The sequence below is a fragment of the Diceros bicornis genome, chromosome 12 (genome assembly GCF_020826845.1).
Source record: "Diceros bicornis minor isolate mBicDic1 chromosome 12, mDicBic1.mat.cur, whole genome shotgun sequence".
Taxonomy (NCBI): domain Eukaryota; kingdom Metazoa; phylum Chordata; class Mammalia; order Perissodactyla; family Rhinocerotidae; genus Diceros; species Diceros bicornis.
This window is the reverse complement of record NC_080751.1, coordinates 77,151,557-77,174,357: the sequence shown is the minus strand read 5'-3', so window position 1 is coordinate 77,174,357 and position 22,801 is coordinate 77,151,557. Positions and strand designations below refer to the sequence as shown.

General features: G+C 42.2%; 1 protein-coding gene across 6 annotated transcripts in view; it reads left to right on the top strand.

Moving 5' to 3' along the window:
- The window catches only part of SNTG2 (syntrophin gamma 2), a 303,678-nt gene that overhangs the window by 202,809 nt on the left and 78,068 nt on the right, over positions 1 to 22,801 (top strand). For all 6 annotated transcript variants that reach the window (XM_058551873.1, XM_058551875.1, XM_058551872.1 and 3 more), the window contains 2 exons: positions 1,063 to 1,101; positions 15,708 to 15,824. In XM_058551873.1, coding sequence (XP_058407856.1) covers positions 1,063 to 1,101; positions 15,708 to 15,824 — 156 coding nt within the window. The remainder of the gene's footprint in view (positions 1 to 1,062; positions 1,102 to 15,707; positions 15,825 to 22,801) is intronic.

Genomic DNA, 22,801 nt, shown 5'->3' with positions numbered 1-22,801 from the left:
TTGCCCCTTGACCGTGTTTGCATCTCCATCCCTGCTCACCAGCTGGTGACAGGAAGAGCCCCGGGGTCTTTGGCTCACACTGTGCAGCCAGCCACCATTCCTCACCCCGCTGGCCCTCTTCTTCCACGTGCCCCACCCCGCTGGCCCTCTTCTTCCACGTGCCCCACCCCGCTGGCCCTCTTCTTCCACGTGCCCCACCCTGCTGGCCCTCTTCTTCCACGTGCCTTCCACGTGCCTCCTTGTCCTGGAGGCTGCTAAACAGAGGGTGACTGAGCACGTTACAATTTTCAGGGAAGCAGCAATGTGTTAGATTTCTATTCTACAGACCTTGAAGGTTTGCTTGCTTTCTGCAATTACATAAGGAGATACCAGACCCTCTCTAAGATCTTAGTTTTCAAACTTGACGTTTTGAATTCCAAAAGTATCTGGATGGACAAAATGAAAAGAAAACAAACAAACAAGTGATGGTAGATTGATATTTGCAGAAATGCCTGTGACAATGAGAGCCCTTCCGTTCTAGACTATCCTCACACATGCTGGCTAGTAGGCAGAGCAGAGAGAAGGATGCTCAAACACTTTAGAACCAGAACTGTGGATTTGAATCGACTTTCCACCTGTGTAGTCTTGGGCATGTTACATTTCTGGACCACCATTTCCTCACTGGTAAAATTTTGGAAAATAATATGTACCTTGCAGGATTGCTGAGAGAATTAAGCGAAGAAACAGTTGTGAAAACTATAATTACCCAAGATTATGAAGAGCAGAAATCTTTTTCCTCACTTTTCTCAGATGTTGAAATTTAAGCCTCTACTCGTCCCATAGCTTCACTTACACAAAGTGCTGATATTTGAAAAATAATAATTTAAGTATGCTAATATTGTTTTTTCTATTACATTTGTATTTACTCTGGTTTCATTTTCAGGTGAGAAATGAATCATAAAATAAATTTATTCCCAAGGACGCTTCCTGTGGCTAATTAATTTCAGTTTTCAGTTAGACAGGTTGAAAAATTATGGCTTTAATATGCTTGTCGTGATCACTCCTGTTTCCCTCTCTCTGCAGATGAAAATGGCAAACAAATGCTGTTCTCCTTGTGACCAGGTAGGATTTGTGCTTTTTGTGTCCACCATGTAACAAATCTCCAAAAGTAGCCTCTTTCTGTTTTTGAAATTTGATTTGGAAATTTTGATAGGAAGATATTAGCACACCAGACTGAAGTTGGGGGTCCTTGCCCTCAGTGTTAACTCCATAAAACTACTCATTTGTCTTGGAAATAGTATAAGAGGGGTTGTTCTGATCTCCTGGGTGTGCCACATTATAAACGAGTTATCTATCAGCAGTTATGTTTTACAAGGAAACGCAATTAAACAATAATGTAGATATGATTGTTTAAGCTGAAAGGGGTTTTATAAAGGAGACGCGCTGTGTAATTAGAATCTTAAGCATTCTGTAATTTTCTTAGATAAATTCCTCACTTGGAAAGCTTCGCTCTTGGGAGGGCTTTGACCCAGCAGCTATTATTGCAGGTGGGCAGGACCCCATCACCCCAACACAGGCAGTGTGTTCCCCTCGAGGCTGCGTTCTTACATTGACTCAGATTCACCAGAATAGCTACCTCTTCAGGAACCCTCAGCTCGTTCCTTCTCAGAGCAAAGGCCAACTTTCATTACGCCTGACTTCTTAATTCAGGGACTGCTCATTTCCTGGGTCTGTAAGTAATTAGGAATCATGACCTGTTAATAATCAAGTAGTTTGAGTATCAGGTAAGTAAACTTTGAAGCCACTGTGTTGTTCTTCTCTTTCCTTTCTCATAAAGTCGTAATTTAACCTATAATGCAAGTGCAAACATTTTTTGCTTATAGCTCATTGGCTTTCTGATTATATCTTTCATGGGTTTGAGGAAGTATGCATTGTAGCCTCAAGTTAAAAAAACCAAAAAGAGTGTGTTCAGTTTGCTTTAAGTAGTGCTTATAAACACTCTTTAAATAGTGCTCACTGATTTTGAATTCAAAGTGAAGATATTCAGGAGAATAAGTCTCTGCCAATCAAATTTTATTGAAAAAGATAAGAAATTAGGGCCATGTTTTAAATTAAACCCCTCTAGTCAACATTTTTAAATTAGAAAAGAAACTCTAAGAAAAGTTACTGTAAATGTAACTTTTATTTCGTGTAATATTTTTCTAAATTTATGATCAACTATTTTTGTTTCACATAGTTAAATGAGGGCGGTTAGCTATTTAATGAGTAATAATTCCGTAAATGTCTTCAAATTAATACAGGATTAATTCCATATCCTTATACATAAAATACTAGTTTCCTGCTGTACTTTGTATTTCTAAAGCAGAGGTTTCTCATAGACTTTTTCCCTGAGGACACACCTCTCCATATCCACACAAAAAGCGTGTCTTCCCTGGATTTATTGACCAAGGCTGGTGGGAGAGTAGACAAAATCTGTCTCCACAGGAATTTACCATTTTGAAATTGGGCTTCTACTGGTATAATCAAATTAGCAAAGTTGCCCATGAGAGTCTTTTTATGGTAAATGGAGCCTCATCGAGACCACAGGAGGGCGTGGCTCCGGGTGGTGCTCCTCATGTCAGCTTCTGCTCGTCCATAGTGGGGGAATGGTTCTCCCCTGTGACCTGTGACTAGGCAGACAGGTCACTCGTGGTCAGTTCCGTACGGTGCAAATGTGAGTGCCCGCCCTGTGGAGAGCATGCCTCATGACGTGGAGCCTTCACAGGACTTGACCCTAATGGATTTGGAGGAGGACCTTGGGTTTGCGTGGCGGTTCTTGAATCACCTGGCATGTTGGGAAATCAAACTTGCTTTGTTTGACTTTTAAATTTAACTCTTCTTTATTTTCATGTCACAAGAGAGAATCATGAAATAAGGTTCAGAGAAACTTAAAATTGAGGAGCAGAACTCTCACTTCAGGGAACATTAAATGAATCATGGTTCAAAGACCTCCGAGGCAGTGGGGTCATCTTGCTTTTGTTCTGTCTTAGTGAAATTTTGTCATGTAGTCAACTCGTTTGTGTGGAGTCAGTCTTGGTAGCCTTACTTGACTAAAACCTGGATTCTAATCCCAACTAACCCCTTCTCTGATGGTATAATTTGGACAAATTAACATCTGAGCCCCAGTTTCTTCATCTATAAAATAAGAAGGCTGTAATGGGTCATTTCAAGTCGTTCCCCCCCCCCCCAAAGCCCCAGTAGATAGTTGTATGTCATAGTTGCACATCCTTCTAGTTGCTGTATGTGGGACGCAGCCTCAGCATGGTCGGAGAAGCGGTACGTCGGCCCGGGATCCAAACCCGGGCCGCCAGCAGCGGAGCGCACACTTAACCGCTAAGCCATGGGGCCGGCCCTCAAGTCTTTTTTTAACCTTAAAATTTCTAGTATTACTTTTAATTTTCTTGGGAGCTTGAATTAGTCTATTTAGAAAGAAATATGAGATGAGCCTCACTATGTAGGATTATTAAAGAACGCACCCCTGACATGTCTTGATGTGCTTTTGGTAGAGGATTATTTTACATTTTCTCCAAATCTAAACATTTTGTATGTGTTATAGGAGTTTAGTTTTGTGATGCTGGGCCCTTTAAAAACAGGAAGGAATTTTTTTCTCATTCTGAACAATTAATTCTTGATTTTGGTATGTAGCAAAGAAATATTATTCGAATAAATATGAAAAAAATAAAAATATTTGACAACCACTGAAATTGACCAGCAACAACAAAAAGAAGAATTAGAAGGGTAATACAAAAGGCATGGAGTATAGACTTTTAGACTCATATCTGGTAAATAGCATGACTATGTAATTTGTCATCCAAACTGGGGCACTTCTTTCTGGGATAAAGACCAACCTAAAAACAACACTAAGACAACAGGCATAAATTTAGAATTGTCTCAGGCAAACCAGAACATACGCTCACCCTGCCAAAATAGAAGTAATTCTGTACATTTCCAAAATAAATTTCATCTGGAAAACCTGAATTAAAGGCAAATATGGATGCCTTAATTACTAAATCCAAAAGAAACCTAAATAGCTCAGGTAATTCTGGCTTTTTCTATGTAAAGGAACAGACCGGCTAAACAGTTATCATCTGAAGGATGCTTAACTAATTATCTTGACTCATCCAAGTGAAAAAAAAAAAAAGAAAAAGGGCTTTCCTATAGAAATGGCATCAGAAAAGATAAATGAAAATATGCTCCTTTATTAAAATGGTTATGTCCTCTTAATTTAATTACAGTGATACAATCAGGTAGCTGTTCATAAAATTATGAGATAGGTTTCTTGGAACATGTAGTAAGTCATTACAAAATTCATAATGTAAAAGATAAAATTAGCTTCCCTTAAAATTATTTATGAACTGCATATACCTAAAAAAGATTCATAATGCAGCCAATGTTTCCAATAATAGCTAAGCTATAACTTATTTCTTTGCTAATTAATCTGAGCAGAATTAAATTACATATGGAATTTAATTAAATTCACATCCAGTTTATAGACATTTCAGATTATTAACAGTTGATACATCACCATCTTTGTCAGAAAAGGAGATCCTCATCCACTTCTCAATATATAATTCCTGTTGAATGCTTTGCCCAGCACTGTGTTAACCAGATACGAGAAGAAAAAACACCAACAACAAAAAATTGCCCCAGCCCTGGAGGAGGAAGGCAGCAGAGTTAGAGAAGAGGATGGAGAAAACAGAGTGCTCGGTCCACGGCTTCCCGAAGCTTGTTCTCAAATTCCACACCCAGTACCTGGGGCTCCAGAGAAATTGAGTCACTCTCATGCTGAGTGGGAATTAGACGTAAATCCATCTCTCGGCGAGTTCTCCTCACTGAAAGGATGCTTGGTACTACTCTGCTGGAGAAAGAATCCCAGGTCTCCATGTCAGCTGGAATTGACTCTTTCTACTTTGTACTTACCCTTGATCGATCTATCTATCTATCTATCTATCTATCTATCTATCTATCTATCTATCATCTATCTATCTATATTTATATGTCTGTGGATATTACAACCCTGTCTTAAGTTAAGTTCTTACATATCGAGTTCCAGTTCATCATTGATCCCCTGTGAAATCTAAATTGCAGGATATGAGTAAGTAGTTCATGAAAAGAACGAGGAGGATGGGGGAGACTTGGCAGCTTTGGAATATATGATTTAAAAAATAAAGGAAAAACCCAGCAAGGTGTGTCCTCCCCCACAGCAAAAGCATAGCTGTAACCACCCCCCACACCACATATGAGTCTAATCAGACATAAAGCTGAAGGCTGCATTGTTAGGAGTTCCCACCAGAGGAAATACTGGTTTTACAGGTTTGAGGGACCTCCTCACATGGCTAGAGACCTGCCAAGGGTGTCTTGTCTCAATTCCTTAGTGTTTTCTTTTGGATTGTCATTATTTCCTATCCCCACCAGCCCTCTCTAACTCAGCAGTATGAAAAAGATCTTGGTTAGTGTTATGAGAGGTTCGGGGATTCGATCAGAGATGTAAAAGAAACTTTCCACTCCAAACAAATGGACTGAAGGTATATTTTATTGTATAGAGGATAGTAAAGGAGATAGTCTGCAAACAGATCCGAATAGGTCAAATATTAAGAGGGAAAAACATCAGCTCGATTGGAAAGGGAAACACCAGATCAACTGAGATAGTGGCAGATTCGAATAGGTCATATAATAAGAGGGAAAAACATCAGATCGATCGGAAAGGGAAACACCAGATCGACTGAAGGGAAATGACATAAATCAACCCGAAAGAGAAACATCAAGTTGACCAAAAAGAGAACACATCAGATCGGTTACTCACAACATCCACGCCCCACTGCTGGGAGAGTCCCTTCAATTGACACGGCTGGGCAGGAATCACACGTCCTGGCCAAGGTGTCCCTTCCACAGGTGAGACTGTCACCAGGCCTCAGTTTCCAGCAGTTTATATAAGCAGCTACAGAGTTTACAGAGCAAGCATTCAGTGTTCCCATGCACAAGTGGTTATCAGTGGCGTACGTGCACTGAGCCTCCTGGCTATCGTCCCAGCCCAGCAGTTGTGTACATGCACTGTTTTCCCTGGTTATTGTCCCAGCCCAGCAGAGAAGGCCAGTCTGCCACAGGCCATGATGCCCAAAGGACCTTGAAATTCTTACAAATTGCAGCTATCTCTGTGGGATAAACGCCAGTTCCCGGGAAAAAGGCCAGTTCCCACCACACAGAAAGCAGCTTTATATTTCTGTGTGTGCTGGTGGCTGTGGGTTAATGGAGCGGCCAAACATGGCTGTACTCATGTCAAGACAGTTAGATCCTTGGTAACAATTATGGTATCAAAGCAGATTTTTATGCTTGCTGCTGACTTAAGGCTTGCAATAATTTAAAATTTAAACAATTTCCTGTGTTATCTAGAAATTCCAGTTCCACACTTTGATGCTAATCATTAAAAAAAAGTTCTTCTGCTCAGCCACGCTGATAAATACAATAAGTATAGCTTCCCTGCTGTAATTCTGTAACTGCTCATAAAGATACGGCTAGTGAACAGATGAAGAGTCACACACTCCTTTCCAGAAATAGGGAACAGGCGTTCTCTGCCCATCCTGAGGATGGAGAGTAGGTTACAGATAAAGAGCGTGTGGTCTCACGTGGACCCAGAGGGAAGCGCTGTACGGGCACCGAGAATAGACTCCAGAAGTCCTGCTTCAGATGAGAGGACCTGCTGTTCACGTGGCGGCCTGTGTGGGGCAGAGTAATGTCCTCCCCTGCTTCATGTGCTCCTCCGGGAGACCTGCGCAGGGCGCTGTATCACTGCCGTTCAGAAGAGAAGGACGTGAACACCTACGTTAGAACTGATGTTTACAATTAATCCTACCATAAATAAACTATATAGATCATTACACTCATGCAGTATTGAGCGTGAATTCAGTAACTACCCATTGAATTCATGTCAATTTTAGAAACATCAAGGATCTGCTAAATTTGCAAGAGAAAATGAAATGTTTCTTATCCAAAATATGCAAAGAACTCTTAAAACTCAATGGTAAGAAAACAAACAAGCCAATTAAATAAAATATTTTTTAACAATAGAAATTGAGCACATCTTATGATTTAAAGCAGTATTAATGCTAGTGTTATAACCCATAAAAGTGTATATGTATGATCCAACTGGACAAAAATGGAAAAAGTCAATGAGAAATTTTTAAGTAATCTGTGTATTTGGTTTCAAGTCCACAAGACATTCAAGGAGTGGATTATATTGAGTGGTTTGCACAGAGTCGTGATGCCATCTGAACAGCCTGTTACTTGCCTCCTAGCACTCCGTGAGGGGGCTTGCTATGGTGCTGCATCAAATCCTCACAAGCATCATGTGAGGTAATTCTAGTCCCATTTTATGAGGTAAAACAGAGACCTAGAAATGTAATGTGTGTCAAAGGACATGTATGAAATAAAACTGTCTTGTCTACTAATAATAACAGTCGATGGGTGACGTTAGCATCATGGTGGAGTGAGCTCTCCCTGTAGACTCTGCCCCAAGATACAATGAAAAGGACCTTCTTGTACCAACAGAGGACATTCACACCACACAAAAGACGTCTGAGAGACCCACACAGCCATGTCTCTGAAGGTGGAGGAGGTGGACCCCCGGAGGGAGTGGAAGGAGGTGAGGGGATCTCCTCTCCTTCCCCGACAGCAACCCTGAGCTCCAGACTGCACGTGCTCTGAGAGGAGAGGGGGCAAGGGCAGCCCTCTGCAGGAACACCTTGGCTCTCCCTGTTCCCTCATGGCCCATGGGAAAGCCCCACACAGAGGTGACTAAGCTATTATGGGAGTGTCTTCATCAAGCTAGCACCCCAGGAGAGCAGAGAGCAAGGGCAGAGCGAGAAGGCCCCGGGATTGTGCAGGCAAAAGAAAGTGCCCCTCCCCTGCTCAGCACTCCAGCTCGGCCGATTGGCCAGAGAGCCCACGCATATGGTAGCAAAGCAGCTGTGAGTGAGCACGCAGGGTAGCGGCAGGCTCGGAATACGCGACCCCCACCCAGTGGTGGCAGGTGGAAGCTGCGGCCAGGTGCTATCACTGTGTGGAAGCATAAATCCATGTGTCAAACAGTATGAAAAAATATACTGAATCTCCAGACCGGAAGGAAAGTGACAAGCACCCAGAAATCTATCCTGAAGGCACAGAAATGTATAATCTAAGTGACAGAGAATTCAAAATAGCTATCATAAAAAAACTCAACAAGTTACAAGAAAATAGACAGTTCAATGAAATAAGGAACTTCTTCACGAAAGAGATTGAAACTGTAAAGCAAAACAAATCAGAAATGTTGGAAATGAAAACACAATGGATGAGATAAAGAAAAATCTGGACTCCCTGAATAACAGAGCTGATATTATGGAGTAGAGGGTCAGCAGTCTAGAGAACAGAAATATAGAAATGCTTCAGATGGAGGAGGAGAGAGAACTAAGACTAAAAATAAATGAAGAAATTCTCTGAGAAATATCCAACTCAATTAGGAAATGCAACATAAGGATTATAGGTATTCCAGAGGGAGGAGAGAAGGAGAAGGGGGCAGAAAGCTTGTTCAAAGAAATAATAGCTGAGAACTTCCCAGATCTGGGGAGGGAGCTGGAAATACAAGTGAAAGAAGCCAATAGATCTCTTAACTATATCAATATAAAAAGTCCTTCTCCAAGGCATATAGTAGTAAAGCTGGCAAAAGTCAATGACAAAAAATATTAAGGGCAGCAAGGCAGAAGAAAAAAACTTACAAAGTAACCTCTATCAGGCTTTCAGGAGATTTCTCAGTAGAAACCTTACAGGCGAGGAGAGAGTGGAATGATATACACAAAATTCTGAAAGACAAAAACTTACAGCCAAGAATACTCTGTCCAGCAAAAGTATCCTTCAGGTATGATGGAGAAATAAAAACTTGCCCAGATAAACAAAAGCTAAGAGAGTTCATCACCATAAGACCCCTCCCAGGAATGCTCAAGAAGGCCCTCATACCTAAAAAAAAAAAAAAAGGTGTTACAAAGCCTTGAGCAAGGAGATAAGTAGGTAGACAAAATCAGAAAATTGCAGCCCTCTATCAGAACAGGTTAGCAAACAATTATAACATTAAAGATAAAGGGAATGAAAACACCAAAAGTAAATATAATCTTGTCATTTTAACCAAAAACTCACAACACAAGATGGAATAAGTTGTGACAGTAATAACTTAGAAGGGGAAGAGGAGAGGGATGGAATCAGCTTAGTCTAAGGAAATAAGAAGCTATCAGAAAATGGACTATCTCATCTATGACATTTTTTATACAAACCTCATGGTAACCACTAAAAAACTAATCAGAACAGAGACACACATGATAAATAAAGAGAAAACTAAGAAAATTGTCATAGAGAACTACCAAACTGAATTGGTAGTCTGAAATACATGGGGCGAGAAACAAAAGAAATGCAGAAGAACCAGAAAATGAGCGATATAATAGCAGCAGTAAGCCCTCATACATCAATAATCACTTTAAATGTAAATGGATTGAATTCTCCAATCAAAAGACACAGAGCGGTGGGATGGATTAAAAAACAAGACCCAGAGGCCCGCCCAGTGGTGCAAGCAGTTAAGTGCTTGCACTCTGCTGTGGTGGTCCAGGGTTCACTGGTTAGGATCCTGGGCACACACCGACGCACCGCTTGTCAAGCCATGCTGTGGCAGGTCCCATATAAAGTAGAGGAAGATGGGCATGGGTGCTAGCCCAGGGCCAGTCTTCCTCAGCAAAAAGAGGAGGATTGGCAGATGTTAGCTCAGGGCCGATCTTCCTCCCCTCCAAAAAAAACAAAACAAGACCCAACAATATGCTGCCTCTAGGAAACAAATCTCAGCTCTAAATACAAACACAGGCTCAGAGTGAAGGGATGGAAGATGATACTCTAAGCTAATGGCAAACAAAAGAAAGCATGTGTTGCCATATTTATATCAGACAAAGTAGACTTCAAGATAAAACAGGTAATGAGAGACAAAAAGGGGCAGTATATAATGATAAAAGGGATTTTCCATCAAGAGGACATAACACTTATGAATATATATGCACCCAACACAGGAGCACCAAAGTATATAAAGCAACTATTAACAAACCTAAAAGGAGATATTAACTAAACAACACAATAATAGTAGGAGACCTTAGCACCCCACTTACATCAATGGATAGATCATCCAGACAGAAAGTCAACAAGAAAATAGTAGATTAAATGAAAAACTAGACAAGATGGACTTAATAGATATATATAGAATACTACATCCAAAAACAGCAGAATACACATTCTTCTCAAGTGCACATGGAACCTTATCAAGATAGACCATATGTTGGGAAACAAGGCAAGGCTCAATAAATTTAAGAAGATTGAAATCATATCAAGCATCATTTCCAACCATAATGCTATGAAACTAGAAATCAACTACTAGAAAAAAGCTGGGAAAGTGACAAAGATGTGATGACTAAACAACGTGCTACTGAACAACCAATGGATCATTGAAGAAATTAAAGGAGAAATAAAAAAATATCTAGAGACAAATGAAGATATACCATACCAATTCATATGGGATGCAGCAAAAGTAGTCCTAAGAGGGAAAGTCATAGCAATATAGGCCCACCTTAACAAACAAGAAAAATCTCAAATAAGCAATCTCAAACTACACCTAACAGAATTAGAAAAAGAAAAAATAAGCCCAAAATCAGCAGAAGGAGAGAAATGATAAAAATTAGAGCAGAAGTAAATGAATTGAAACCAGAAAAACAGTAGAAAGGATCAATGAAACTAAGAGCTAGTTCTTTGAGAAGATAAACAAAATTGTCAAACCCTTAGCAAGACTCACTAAGAAAAAAAGAGAGCAGCCTCAATTAAATAAAATTAGAAATGAAAGAGGAGAAATTACAACGGATACCACAGAAATACAAAGGATTATAAGAGAATACAATGAGAAACTATATGCCAACAAATGGGACAATCTAGAAGAAATGGATAAATTCTTAGACTCACATCCTCCCAAAACTGAATCAAGAAGAAATAGAGGATCTGAATATACCAATCACAAGTAAAGAGATTGAAACAGTAATCAAAAACCTCCCAAAAAATAAAAATCCAGGACCAGATGGCTTCTCTGGAGAATTCTACCAAACATTCAAAGAAGACTATTCCAAAAAGTTGAGAAAGATGGAACACTTCCTAACACATTCTACAAGGCCCAACATCACCCTGATACCAAAGCCAGACAAGGACAACACAAAGAAGGAAAATTACAGGCCAATATCGCTGATGAACATAGATGCAAAAATCCTCAAGAAAATATTGGCAAACCAAATACAGCAATACATTAAAAAGGTCATATACAATGATCAAGTGGGATTTATACCAAGGACACAGAGATGGTTCAACATCCACAAATCAATTACTGTGATACAGCACATTAACAAAACTAGGAATAAAAACCACATAATCATCTCAAAAATAGATGCAGAGAAAGCATTTGACAAGATACAACATCCATTTATGATAAAAAAAAAAAAAACTCCCAATAAAATGGGTATAGAAGGAAAGTACCTCAACATAGTAAAAGCCATATATGACAAACCCACAGCCAACATCATACTCAACAGGGAAAAACTGAAAGCCATCCCTCTGAGAACAGGAAGAAGACAAGGGTGCCCACTCTTGCCACTCTTATTCAACATAGTACTGGAGGTTTTGGACAGAGCGATTAGGCAAGAAAAAGAAATAAAAGGAATCCAAATACGCAGTGAAGAAGTGAAACTCTCGCTGTTTTCAGATGACATGATTTTGTATATAGAAAACCCTAAAGAATCCATCAGAAAATTATTAGAAATAATCAACAACTACAGCAAAGTTGCAGGGTACAAAATGAACTTACAAAAATCAGTTGCATTTCTATACACTAATAATTAACTGACAGAAAGAGAACTCAAGAATACAATCCCATTTACAATCGCGAGGAAAAGAATAAAATATCTAGGAATAAATTTTAACCAAGGAAGTGCAAGACCTATACAATTAAAATTATGACATTATTGAATGAAATCAATGATGACATAAAGAAATGTAAAGATATTCCATGCACATAGATTGGAAGAATAAACATAATTAAAATGTCCATGCTACCTAAAGCAATCTACAGATTCAATGTAATCCCAATCAGAATCCCAATGACATTCTTCATAGAAATAGAACAATGAATCCTAAAATTCATATGGGGCAACAAAAGACCCTGGATAGCTAAAGCAATCCTGAGGAAAAAGAACAAAGCTTGAGGCATCACAATCTCTGACTTCAGAATATACTACAAAGCTATAGTAATCAAAACAGTGTGGTACTGATACAAAAACAGGCACACAGATCAATGGAACAGAATTGAAAGCCCAGAAATAAAACCACACATATACGGACAGCTAATCTTTGACACAGGAGCTAAGAACATACAATGGATGAAGGAAAGTCTCTTCAATAAATGGTGCTGGGAAAACTGGACAGCCACATGCAAAAGAATGAAAGTTGACCATCTGCTAACACCATTCACAAAAATTAAATCAAAATGGATCAAAGACTTGAAGGTAAGATCTGAAACCATAAAACTCCTAGAAGAAAATATAGGCATTACATTCTTTGACATTGGTCTTAGAAGGATCTTTTCAAATACCATGTCTATTCGGACAAGGGAAACAAAAGAAAAAATAAAAAAGTGGGACTTCGTCAGACTAAACAGCTTCTGCAAGGCAAAGGAAAGCAGGAACAAAACAAAAAGACAGTCCACCAACTGGGAGAAAATATTTGCAAATCATATATCTGACAAGGCGTTAATCTCCATAATATATAAAGAACTCACACAACTGAAAACAAAAAAAACAAACAACCCAATCAAAAAATGGGCAGAGGATATGAACAGATATTTTTGCAAAGAAGATATACAGATGGCCAATAGGCACACAAAAAGATGTTCAACATCACTAATCATCAGGGAAATGCAAATCAAAGCTACACTAAGATATCACCTTACACCCATTAGAATGGCTATAATCACAAAGACAAAAAAATAACAAATGTTGGAGAGGATGTGGAGAAAAGGGAACCAACATACTCTGCTGGTGGGAGTGCAAACTGGTGCAGCCTCTATGGAAAACAGTATGGAGATTTCTCAAGAAGTTAAAAATAGAAATACCCTATGACCCAGCTATCCCACTACTGGGTATTTTTGCAAAGAACTTGAAATCAATAATTCTAAGAGACTTATGCATCCCTGTGTTCATTGCAGCATTATTCGCGATAGCCAAGAAGTGGAAGCAACCCAAGTGCCCATCGACTGAAGATTAGATAAAGAAGATGTGGTGTATATATATATACAATGGAATATTACTCAGCCATAAAAAAAGACAAATTTGTCCCATTCACAACAACATGGATGGACCTTGAGGGTATTATTTTAAGTGAAATAAGCCAAAGACAAAGACAAACACTGTATGATTTCACTCATACGTGGAAGATAAACTAACGCACAGACAGAGAGAACAGTTTAGTGGTTACCGGGGGAAGGGGGTTGGGGTTGGGCACAAAGGGTGGAGGGGCGAGTTTATGTGGTGACTGACAAATAATAATGTACAACTAAGATTTCATAATATTATAAGCTATTATGACTTCAATTAAAAAAACTGTCTATTATAATGTTAACATCTTATCACATTGATGTGGTTCCTAAGTCTTCCTGCTCGACTGTAAGGAACTTACGAGTCCATGAACCAGTGAAATACTTGGGTTACTTTAAAAAGCTCTGTATATCTAGGACGGCCTGATAAGACGAATTACAACTTTGAAAGCATTAGATTGTTTGTATTCAACATCAGACCAGGATAATGTTGACTGTGTAGCTATGCCTCCACTCTCCATAGAACTACACTCCTGCATGTTTTTCCATCACTAGGAACCCTGCTTGTGGAAGTCTGATTTTTGTACAATTTCATCTGGGTCCTTGACCTAGGAAGTCTCTCGCTGGACCTAAGAGTGAAAGCTGTCAGTGATTTCTGAAGTAACAACTGGAGACGGGAATGATCTGCCTTGATCCCGAGCTAGCTATCCTGGCACTCACTCAGTTTCCATCAAGGGTGCTTCAGGGAGCACCAGGGTGGCTCAGACCTGAAGGATGCCCCACCTTGAAACAGCTCATGGGATAGTTTGATTTCATAAAGTGGTTGGCATGTTTGTGATAATTTATATTTAATTTTGTTTAAATATGCAAGTTGTTTTAAATATTTACTCCATAAAAATGTTAATTATTGGGCCGGCCCGGTGGCTTAGCGGTTAAGTGCTCGCGCTCTGCTGCTGGCGGCCCGGGTTCGGATCCCGGGCGCACACCGATGTACCGCTTCTCTGGCCATGCTGAGGCCGCGTCCCACATACAACAACTAGAAGGATGTGCAACTATGACATACAACTATCTACTGGGGCTTTGGGGGAAAAAATAAATAAATAAAATTATTTTAAAAAAATGTTAATTATTTGGTTTTTCTTAAAGTGGCAAAATAAGGAAATGAGAAAATTAATATGAAATTACTCTTACCACTTACTACAAAATATATGTTACATTAAAATTTTAGGTAAGACACAGGGATTTTAGCTTAATATTAGTTTGAATTCATGCACTGAATTGTTAAATTGTAATACTGTTTCCATTAACTTTTTGATTCATATTCTGATTAGTTATAGTTTATATTTTGTCACAAAATCAAAAGTATTTGATGCCAGTTATAAGTATCTAATATTTTTGTATTTATACTCACTGTTATTAGGATGTTGAACTATAAAGAAACAATCATTTTTTCCACGTCAACTCTATGTTTACTATAGAGATGGAAAATATATTAGCTATTTTTGCAACATCATAGACAAATCTGAAATAGTAACTCTAATAGAATGTAGCCAGCCTGGTGATCTAGTGGTTAAGATTCAATGCTCTCACCGCCGCGGCCCGGGTTCCTTTCCTGGTCAGGGAACCCCACCACCATCTGTAGGTTGTCATACTGTGGTGGCTGCGTGTTGCTGTGATGCTGAAAGCTATGCCACTGGGATTTCCAATACAGGCAGGGTCACCCATGGTGGGCAGGTTTCAGTAGAGCTTCCAGACTAAGACAGACTAGGAAGAAGGACCTGGCCACCCACTTCCAAAAAAATTGGCCAGAAACACCCTGTGAATGGTGGTGGAGCATCATCTGATATAGCACTGGAAGGTGAGAGGATGGCACAGAAAGACTGGGCAGGATTCTGCTCTGCTGCTGTGCACAGGGTCTCTAGGAGTCCGAATCCACTCGATTGCACTAACAACAATAGAATGTAATTAAATACTGTGTTTAAATCTATATGGAATGAATAATTCTAATGCAGCTGAGAAGTCAAAACTAAAAGCGTGTAGAAACTCACATCTGGAACCTGGCCCAATACAGAACTGTGGACGTTTAATTCAAGATACGTCAGTTTCGTATCGTGTCTACTTGATTGGAGATTTGGAAATTGATCTTAACTTTCCCAGGTCCCCCAGTCTCCTGATTTTGAGGGTGCTGATTTAGTGGGGGACAACTTGCTTGCTTGTTCTGTCTACCCCTGCAACAGTGTGCTCTTAGTAAGGCTTGGTTTTTAATTGTAAAGGTTTCCCTCTGCAGGTTGTGCATATGGGGTGGGTCAACGAGCGACTGGAAGGCACCGACTCCTCTCAAACCTTCAGACCCAAGTTCCTGGCCCTGAAGGGCTCGTCCTTCTACGTTTTCAGCTCGCCTCCGGTAAGGGCGCCTTTGAGGTTCCCTGGGGAGGGGGTTGCTGACCGGTCATTCGTGTAGGAGAGCAGTGGTCACATCTGGTGTTGGGAGGAGGCCCTGCCGTTCTCTGCTGGCCCTGCATGGCTGGAAGCGGTCCTGCCTGTGGATCTGCTGGCTAATGCATTCATAAGTTAACTAAGCCATTTCTTTCTTTCAAGTCAAACAGCCGCTAAAATGGTAGAGAGTTTTCCTGCTTAGAACATCAGCTGATACGGAGGGGGGGATGCAGAAGGCTGTATGTCTTAGAGCATCAGTTATATGATAGAAAAATCCAAAAAACAGGCAAAAGCCTTCTCTTCAGACATTTCTAATCTAATGGCCAAATAATGAAATTTAAAAAGCTCTTCTTTCCTTCATAGCTTCCAAGTTTTATTGAATCAACAAACAGCCTGAGATAGTAGGGTCCTGAATGCTATCATTTAGAATTCTATTTTCCAGTTCTCACCAACACCGTTCTCCCAAAACTGACCAAATCTACTGTGAGTGCCCTGCCTAGTTTATCAATTAAAGCAATTTCACTCTCCGTGAGAACTACAAACAAACAAGAAAACCTGAGAGCTTCAGGTATCTAAAAAGTTGGATGCAAGTTACGTATACTGTTGATGGAACTTTCTGCCATTAAAAATAAATAAAAGGAGGGCTGGCCCAGTGGCGTAGTGGTTAAGTTCGCAGGCTCTGGGTTCGGCGGCCCCGGGTTCACAGGTGTGGATCCCCGGTGCGGACATACACACCACTTATCAGGCCATGCTGTGGCAGTGAACCACATAAAAAGTAGAGGAAGTTGGGCACAGATGTTAGCCCAGGGCCAATCTTCCTCAGCAAAAAGAGGAGGATTGGCAAGAGATGATAGCTCAGGGCTAACCTTCCTCACCAAATAAATAAATAAATAAAAGGATTTCCTTCTTTTTAAGGCTGAATAATATTCCATGTATGCATAAACTACATTTTCTTTGTCCATTCACCCATCAGTGGACATTTAGGTGTGTTCACATCCTGGCTATTGTGAATAATACTGCAATCAGTGAAGGTGGGAGTGCAGATATCTTGAGATCCAGATTGATTTTCTTTGGATAAATGCCCAGAAGTGGAATTGCTGAACCATATGATAGTTCTCTTTTTAACTCTTTTTTAGGAACTTCTATACTGTTTGCCATAGTGGCTGCACCATTTTACATTCCCACCAGGAGGACACAAGGGTTCTCTTTTCTCCATGCTCTCGCCAATACTTATCTTTCACTTTTGGAGGCGATGGATATGTTTATGGCATAGATTGAGGTGATGGTTTCATGGGTGTATCCTCATCTTCAAACTCATCAAGTTGTATATTTTAAATTTGTACAGCTTTTTGCATGTCAATCATACCTCAATAGAGTGGTTTAAAAAAATAAAAGACAATAAAAGGACAAATCAGTCTTCACCTTCAGACATCAGGACAGTAATGCACGTTTTCTTCTCATTGATAAGTTTAGTTTTTTTAAATAAGCTTTTCATTTTGGAGTAATTTTGGACTTATAGAAAAGTTGCACATACCGGTATGGAGAAGCCCTCCTCCTGGTCTCCCCAGATGTCTACCCCTTACATGTCTGTGGGATGTTTGTTAAAACTGGAAAATTACCAGTGATGCAGCACTGTAACTAAACCACAGACTCTGTCAAACCAGGTTTTCCACTAAGGTACCTCTTCTGTCCCAGGACCCAATCCAGGAGACCACGTTGCATGTAGGGGCATGGGTCTTTGATAAGCCAGTGCTGTGAATTTACTGATGCTGAAAAGGTCTCTAAATATTTGCATAAGTAATCACTGACTTCTCCTCAAAACAAATGTGATAATGTACTTTAACATTTGTTGCTAAATATAATTTTATATGGCTTCATCTAACAAAGTAGAACAAAAATAAACACAGATAATGGCCTCAGTTCGGGCTGTGCAGTGAGGCAGCAGCCGACTCTGAGTATGATTGGTGAATCCCAGACGGGGCCATCAACAGTCAGTACTTGTTAGGCTTCCAGCAGAGGTGTCTCCCACGTCCGGTCACAGAAGGAAAATCACCACCGGGCGGCTCTGCCCTCGCCTGACCTCATGAGGAGGGAGAGTGTCTCAGCTCCCCGCCATGTGGTTCCCTACCTCCCGCTCAGCACCTGACGCGGGAGGCCCCGCCCCCTCTGAACAGGGAGGGGATGTGACTGCACTTGTCCCACACCACACACCCAAAGTCCTTTGCATTTTTCTTTTCTTGTTAACTGTTAAAGAGTCTCAAGGTGTAATTTTTCCCCACATACAAAATTCTAAATTGTGAGAAATGCTTTAAGTATTTAATCAAATTTCTATAGCTGTTGGAGCAAACGGCAATTTAATTCACCTCCCATGGCAGTTTAAACTTCATGGACAGAAATTCTAATTTTTTGAGGGGTGGGGGTGCAGGAGATCTCTACAATCACGAGATGGATGATGTGATTTTTATTACTACCAGATTTTGCTTGTTTATTTTGAAGCCCCATGGCCGATTTTCTCGGCATTGACGCACGACACACACACCACATCATGGAATATGTTCCCTGACCTCAGCTGCTCAGATTTGCCTGAAGCAAACCTCGCCTTTTACTACCATAAATATTGTGCTTAGAAATCTGAAATCTGTTCAGGTCTCTGCTCTGAGGAAAAGGACTGAGTGGTAAATGGAGATGGAGTGGACGCTGCGCCCTCGCGGTGCACACCCTCGGCAAGTGCCCAGGTCCCTGGGACACACGTGGCTTTGCTGTCCCGCCCCGTCTTCGTTAGCACTGACAAGCCAGCCTCCATATTCTGCTCCTTTCTTTTCTCATATTTAGCTACATCTTCTAAATTACGAATGTTTTAGGGATCGCTAGAACACCACATCTTTTCACGGATACCTCACGCCTGCCTGGTGCTGAGTGACGCTGATGGCGTCTGCAGGCCTGAGTGCTCAGCTGACCTGGGGGAGCAGAAGGGGCACATGAGGGGTCTGGTGACTCGGGTCTGGCCCCTGCTCACCCCTCATTCGCTCTCCAAGCCTTGATTTCCTCAGTGGAACCAGGTGAGCTTTCCCAGTTCTGTTGCCAATAAATGAAGGTTTTGGTGATTCTTTTTCGAGACTGGAAGCTGCTCCTTGCTGCTGCAGCGAATCTGTGACTTTGTGCCCAGGAGCCATCTGCACCTTGAGAGCTTTCCGCTTACTCTGTACATAACCCCAGTAAAGCGATTTAGCTTCCTTACAAGGGGCCATTAAAGTCCCGTATGAGCTGATAATTCCATCTGAGGGTTGGAGCCCCGTGTGGCTAGTGCTCCAGAAACTCCAGGAATTGCATCTTCTGAGTGACTTGGGACGGGCAGCACAGTCGCTCTCCCGCCGGGGCCCACTCGGATTGTTTTCGGAAAGCCAGGCGCTTTGCAGGAAGCGCCTGAGTGCTCAGAAGCAGCTTTCCCTTCAGGTGTGACGAATCCCGAGCGTTGGCTCCAGGCACAGTTGGAAGAAACCTGCTTTATCAGGTTTTTTTTTGTGTGTGTGTGAGGAAGATCAGCCCTGAGCTAACATCCATGTCAGTCCTCCTCTTTTTGCTGAGGAAGATTGGCCCTGAGCTAACATCCGTGCCCATCTTCCTCCGCTTTTTGTGGGGCGCCGCCACAGCATGGCCGGACAAGCGGTGCGTCAGTGCACCCCCGGGATCCAAACCCCGGCCGCCAGCAGCGGAGCGCTCGCACTTAACCGCTACGCCACAGGGCCGGCCCCTTTATCAGGTTTTTATACAAATGATTTCTGGCGTAGGTGGATTTTCATTTTTCAAAGAAAAGTAATAGTGACTTCAGTTTACCACAGCCTGTTGCCCTGATATGGTATGACTTTGGCTTTATTTTTATTTTCATCTGCAGAATATTTAAATCCTCTAAAATATTAGGTGTCATGTCTCAGCATTTAAATTATATTAAAGTTCATAAACTTAGACCTGCTCTGCTTTGTTGTTTTAAAAGTTTTGACTGAGGACAGATGCATGGGCACTTCGTGGATCAAAAGGGAAGGTTGTGAGAAATACACTTTTCTAAAATGGGACACATTTTCCCAATGTCACTTCATAGGAATAGGAAAAAATCAAGTATGAAAGTAAAAAGAAGAGCTAATTTTCACCTGGGCAGCTAATATGTGTTTGGAAAATGTGCAATTTAACAGCTGTCATTTGATTTTGATAAATTAAAGCAGAGTTACCAACAAAGGGTTGTTGTGATCTAACTGTGGGTCCTGCGGGATGGAGGGACCCTAGGCCATCGCTGTCCCGTGGGCACAGGATTTCACTGTTGTCTCAAAATAATTATTATTAGAAGTCACTTCAGTTTCAAAAGGTCCCAGTTCAGACCTTGAATGTCGTGTCCTCCCAAAGGGGGCCGACCATGGGTGTGTCCTCGTGTTCATTTGCCAGCAGTGATTCGCACATGCAGATATGGCTGTAAAAGATTAACGTGGACTCGCCTCTTTTTCCACTAAATGCAAAGCACACTGCTCTCTCTGAGGTTCGAGGACCACGAAGGGCACGTTAGCGAGGCCACCCTGCCACAGTGGCTCTGGTAGTCTGTGGCGCCGTGTCAGACAGCTGCTGGGCCTGGAAAATGGAAGGACAGGAGGAGCTTATGGAACACATTCACCAAAAGGCGCGTTCAAACTTTATTTCACTAGCAACACGTCACATGATTTGTAGGAACGGCAGGAATTATTTGGGACGGGAATCAAGCGTGAATCAGAGCTGGTTCCCTTCCTGAGCAGTGGGGCCGAGGCCTCGGCTCTCCAGCGTTTGAGCTGCAGAAGTTCCCCCGCACGGGGAGGAGGCACCCTGCCGCTCCCTCAGTTCTTCTAATTAAAAGATCGGATCCTTTCCAGCCACATGTAATTGCTTCTTTCTCTAAAATGCCTGAGTGGCGTCGGCTCAGACGTCTGCCACTCCGGTTCCTCGTCACCCACGGCTGGGCAACGCCCTGGAAATGTGGGTCTGAGGGTTTGTGGGAGAGTTCAAGGTCACTGCTGCAAACAAGGCTCCCCTTGTGTTTCCTGCTTTTGCTCGCTGCCCCCAGGCCACCCCTCGTTCATGAGATTTGTGTGTGGGCGCCATGACCTGACCCCCCACGCACAGATAATGGAGTGACAGTTGTTCCAAGACCCAGAGGCGAGTCTGGAGTCACGGCAGGCGGGTGTCACGCCCAGTCGTCTGGGGGGTTGTTGGCCTCCCTGAGCCTCAGGTGCCCCACTTGCAGAGTGGTGTTTATAAAGCAGCCCCTGCCGGAGGGTGTGTGGAGAGAGGAGAGCCAGCACGCAGGGCGCTCTGCACACCCCGCCTGTCAGGGTGAGCCCTCCGTGAGCGCAACCTCATGTCCCGTCCTCAGACACGGCTCCCCCACGGACACAAGGCTGGGTGAGTGCCCCCTGTGCGTGCATGTGCTCCTCTGCAAGCAGAAAGCCTCAAGGGGGGATCTCGAATTAACCAAGCTGAATTGAACTAAAATTCAGTCTCCTAGTCATTCTGTTCCCGCACGGCGCTTTCAAGTCTGCAAGTTATTTCTGGAGGAATCTGGAGGAGGCGCCAGGTCACTGATGCTTGCAGGGAACTGTACGTCCTCTTTCAGCCCAGGAGAGCTTGAGCCATTCACAGAGCCAGCCCCAGGTGGACGCGAAATTCCAAGTAGACCCCACCTGTCGTCACATCTCAGGGAACTCAGCGTGAAGAACGTGCTGGCATCTGCTGCCTCCTGTGGTTCCTCCGGGAACTTTCTCCCATAATTTGTGGTGAATTTGCCTGCTTACCTGGAAAAAAAGTGAAACAACTGAACAACTGTCCTCGGTGTTCATTTGGGGCTTGAACTTAGCCACAGCATGCTGGGATCGCTGGTGCTCAGATCCAGATGCTGGTGCGTCAGCCCCAAGGCGAGCATCCTGTTCCTGGGGTTGAAAACAGGGCAGGAGGCAGCGAGAACTGGGTGGGGGGCTGGAACGTGTTGAAAGCCACAGAAGCAGCTACTATATTGTGAGGCAAGTCACGTTTCTCTTTGTTTTAGGACTCACAAACTATCACAAGAGTATAGGAACTGTCCACACGGTGGCCTGCTCGGTTCACGATGCGTCCCCACGCCCACCTGGCCAACTGCTGCCCACACACCCTCCGCTTCTGCAGTCACTAGAGGATTTTGCCCTGGTGTGTTGTGGTTTCTTCGTCATTTGAACTGTATGAAAACAAACGAACAAATAAACAACCCTGTGTGTTCCCTCTGGCAGCTTGGCACTACCCGTTCCAAACAGGGCAGCCTCTCTTGTCATACTCTCTGTATCTCTTTCTGTCTGTCTGTCTGTCTGTCTTGCTCTGTCTCTAGCTCTTCACCTCCTCCTTTACCTAATTTCTAGTTCCTCAGAGACAGAGTTGCATCTTTGATATGGAGACAGACCTGTGCCTTACCTCCTCATAATGAAACACCGGCCTCCTCGTCTTTTCTGTAAGCTATCTGGCGTCTCGTTCTCCTTCCAGATTAAGGTGCTTCCCAGCAGGTGGTTCCTTTGTTCAGTTCTCACTCCTAACAATTTCTGCGGAAGACGACTTCCCACCATCCCCATTCTCTTCTCAGAGTCATCAGCAGCAACTTCTGTTTCTTTATTGACATAAAGAAAAGAAAAGAGTGAGGCCATTTTGATGTGCTTTGGTCCGTGCTGTTTCTGGTAAAGGAACAGCAAGACCCTGGATGAGTCTAGGAAATCATTTTCAGTGTGATGTTGACACTCCATCTCCCAGACTTCTGGAAAGATTTCCAAGAGTTCGTTCACATCTTTAAAGGTAGAAATGGCAGCTGTTCCATTTCTATTTTAATTAAATAAGGAAAACAGAGCAGTTTTAGGATTACAGTAAATTAGAGGGGCACAGAGATTTCCCATCTACTCCCAGTCCCTACACATC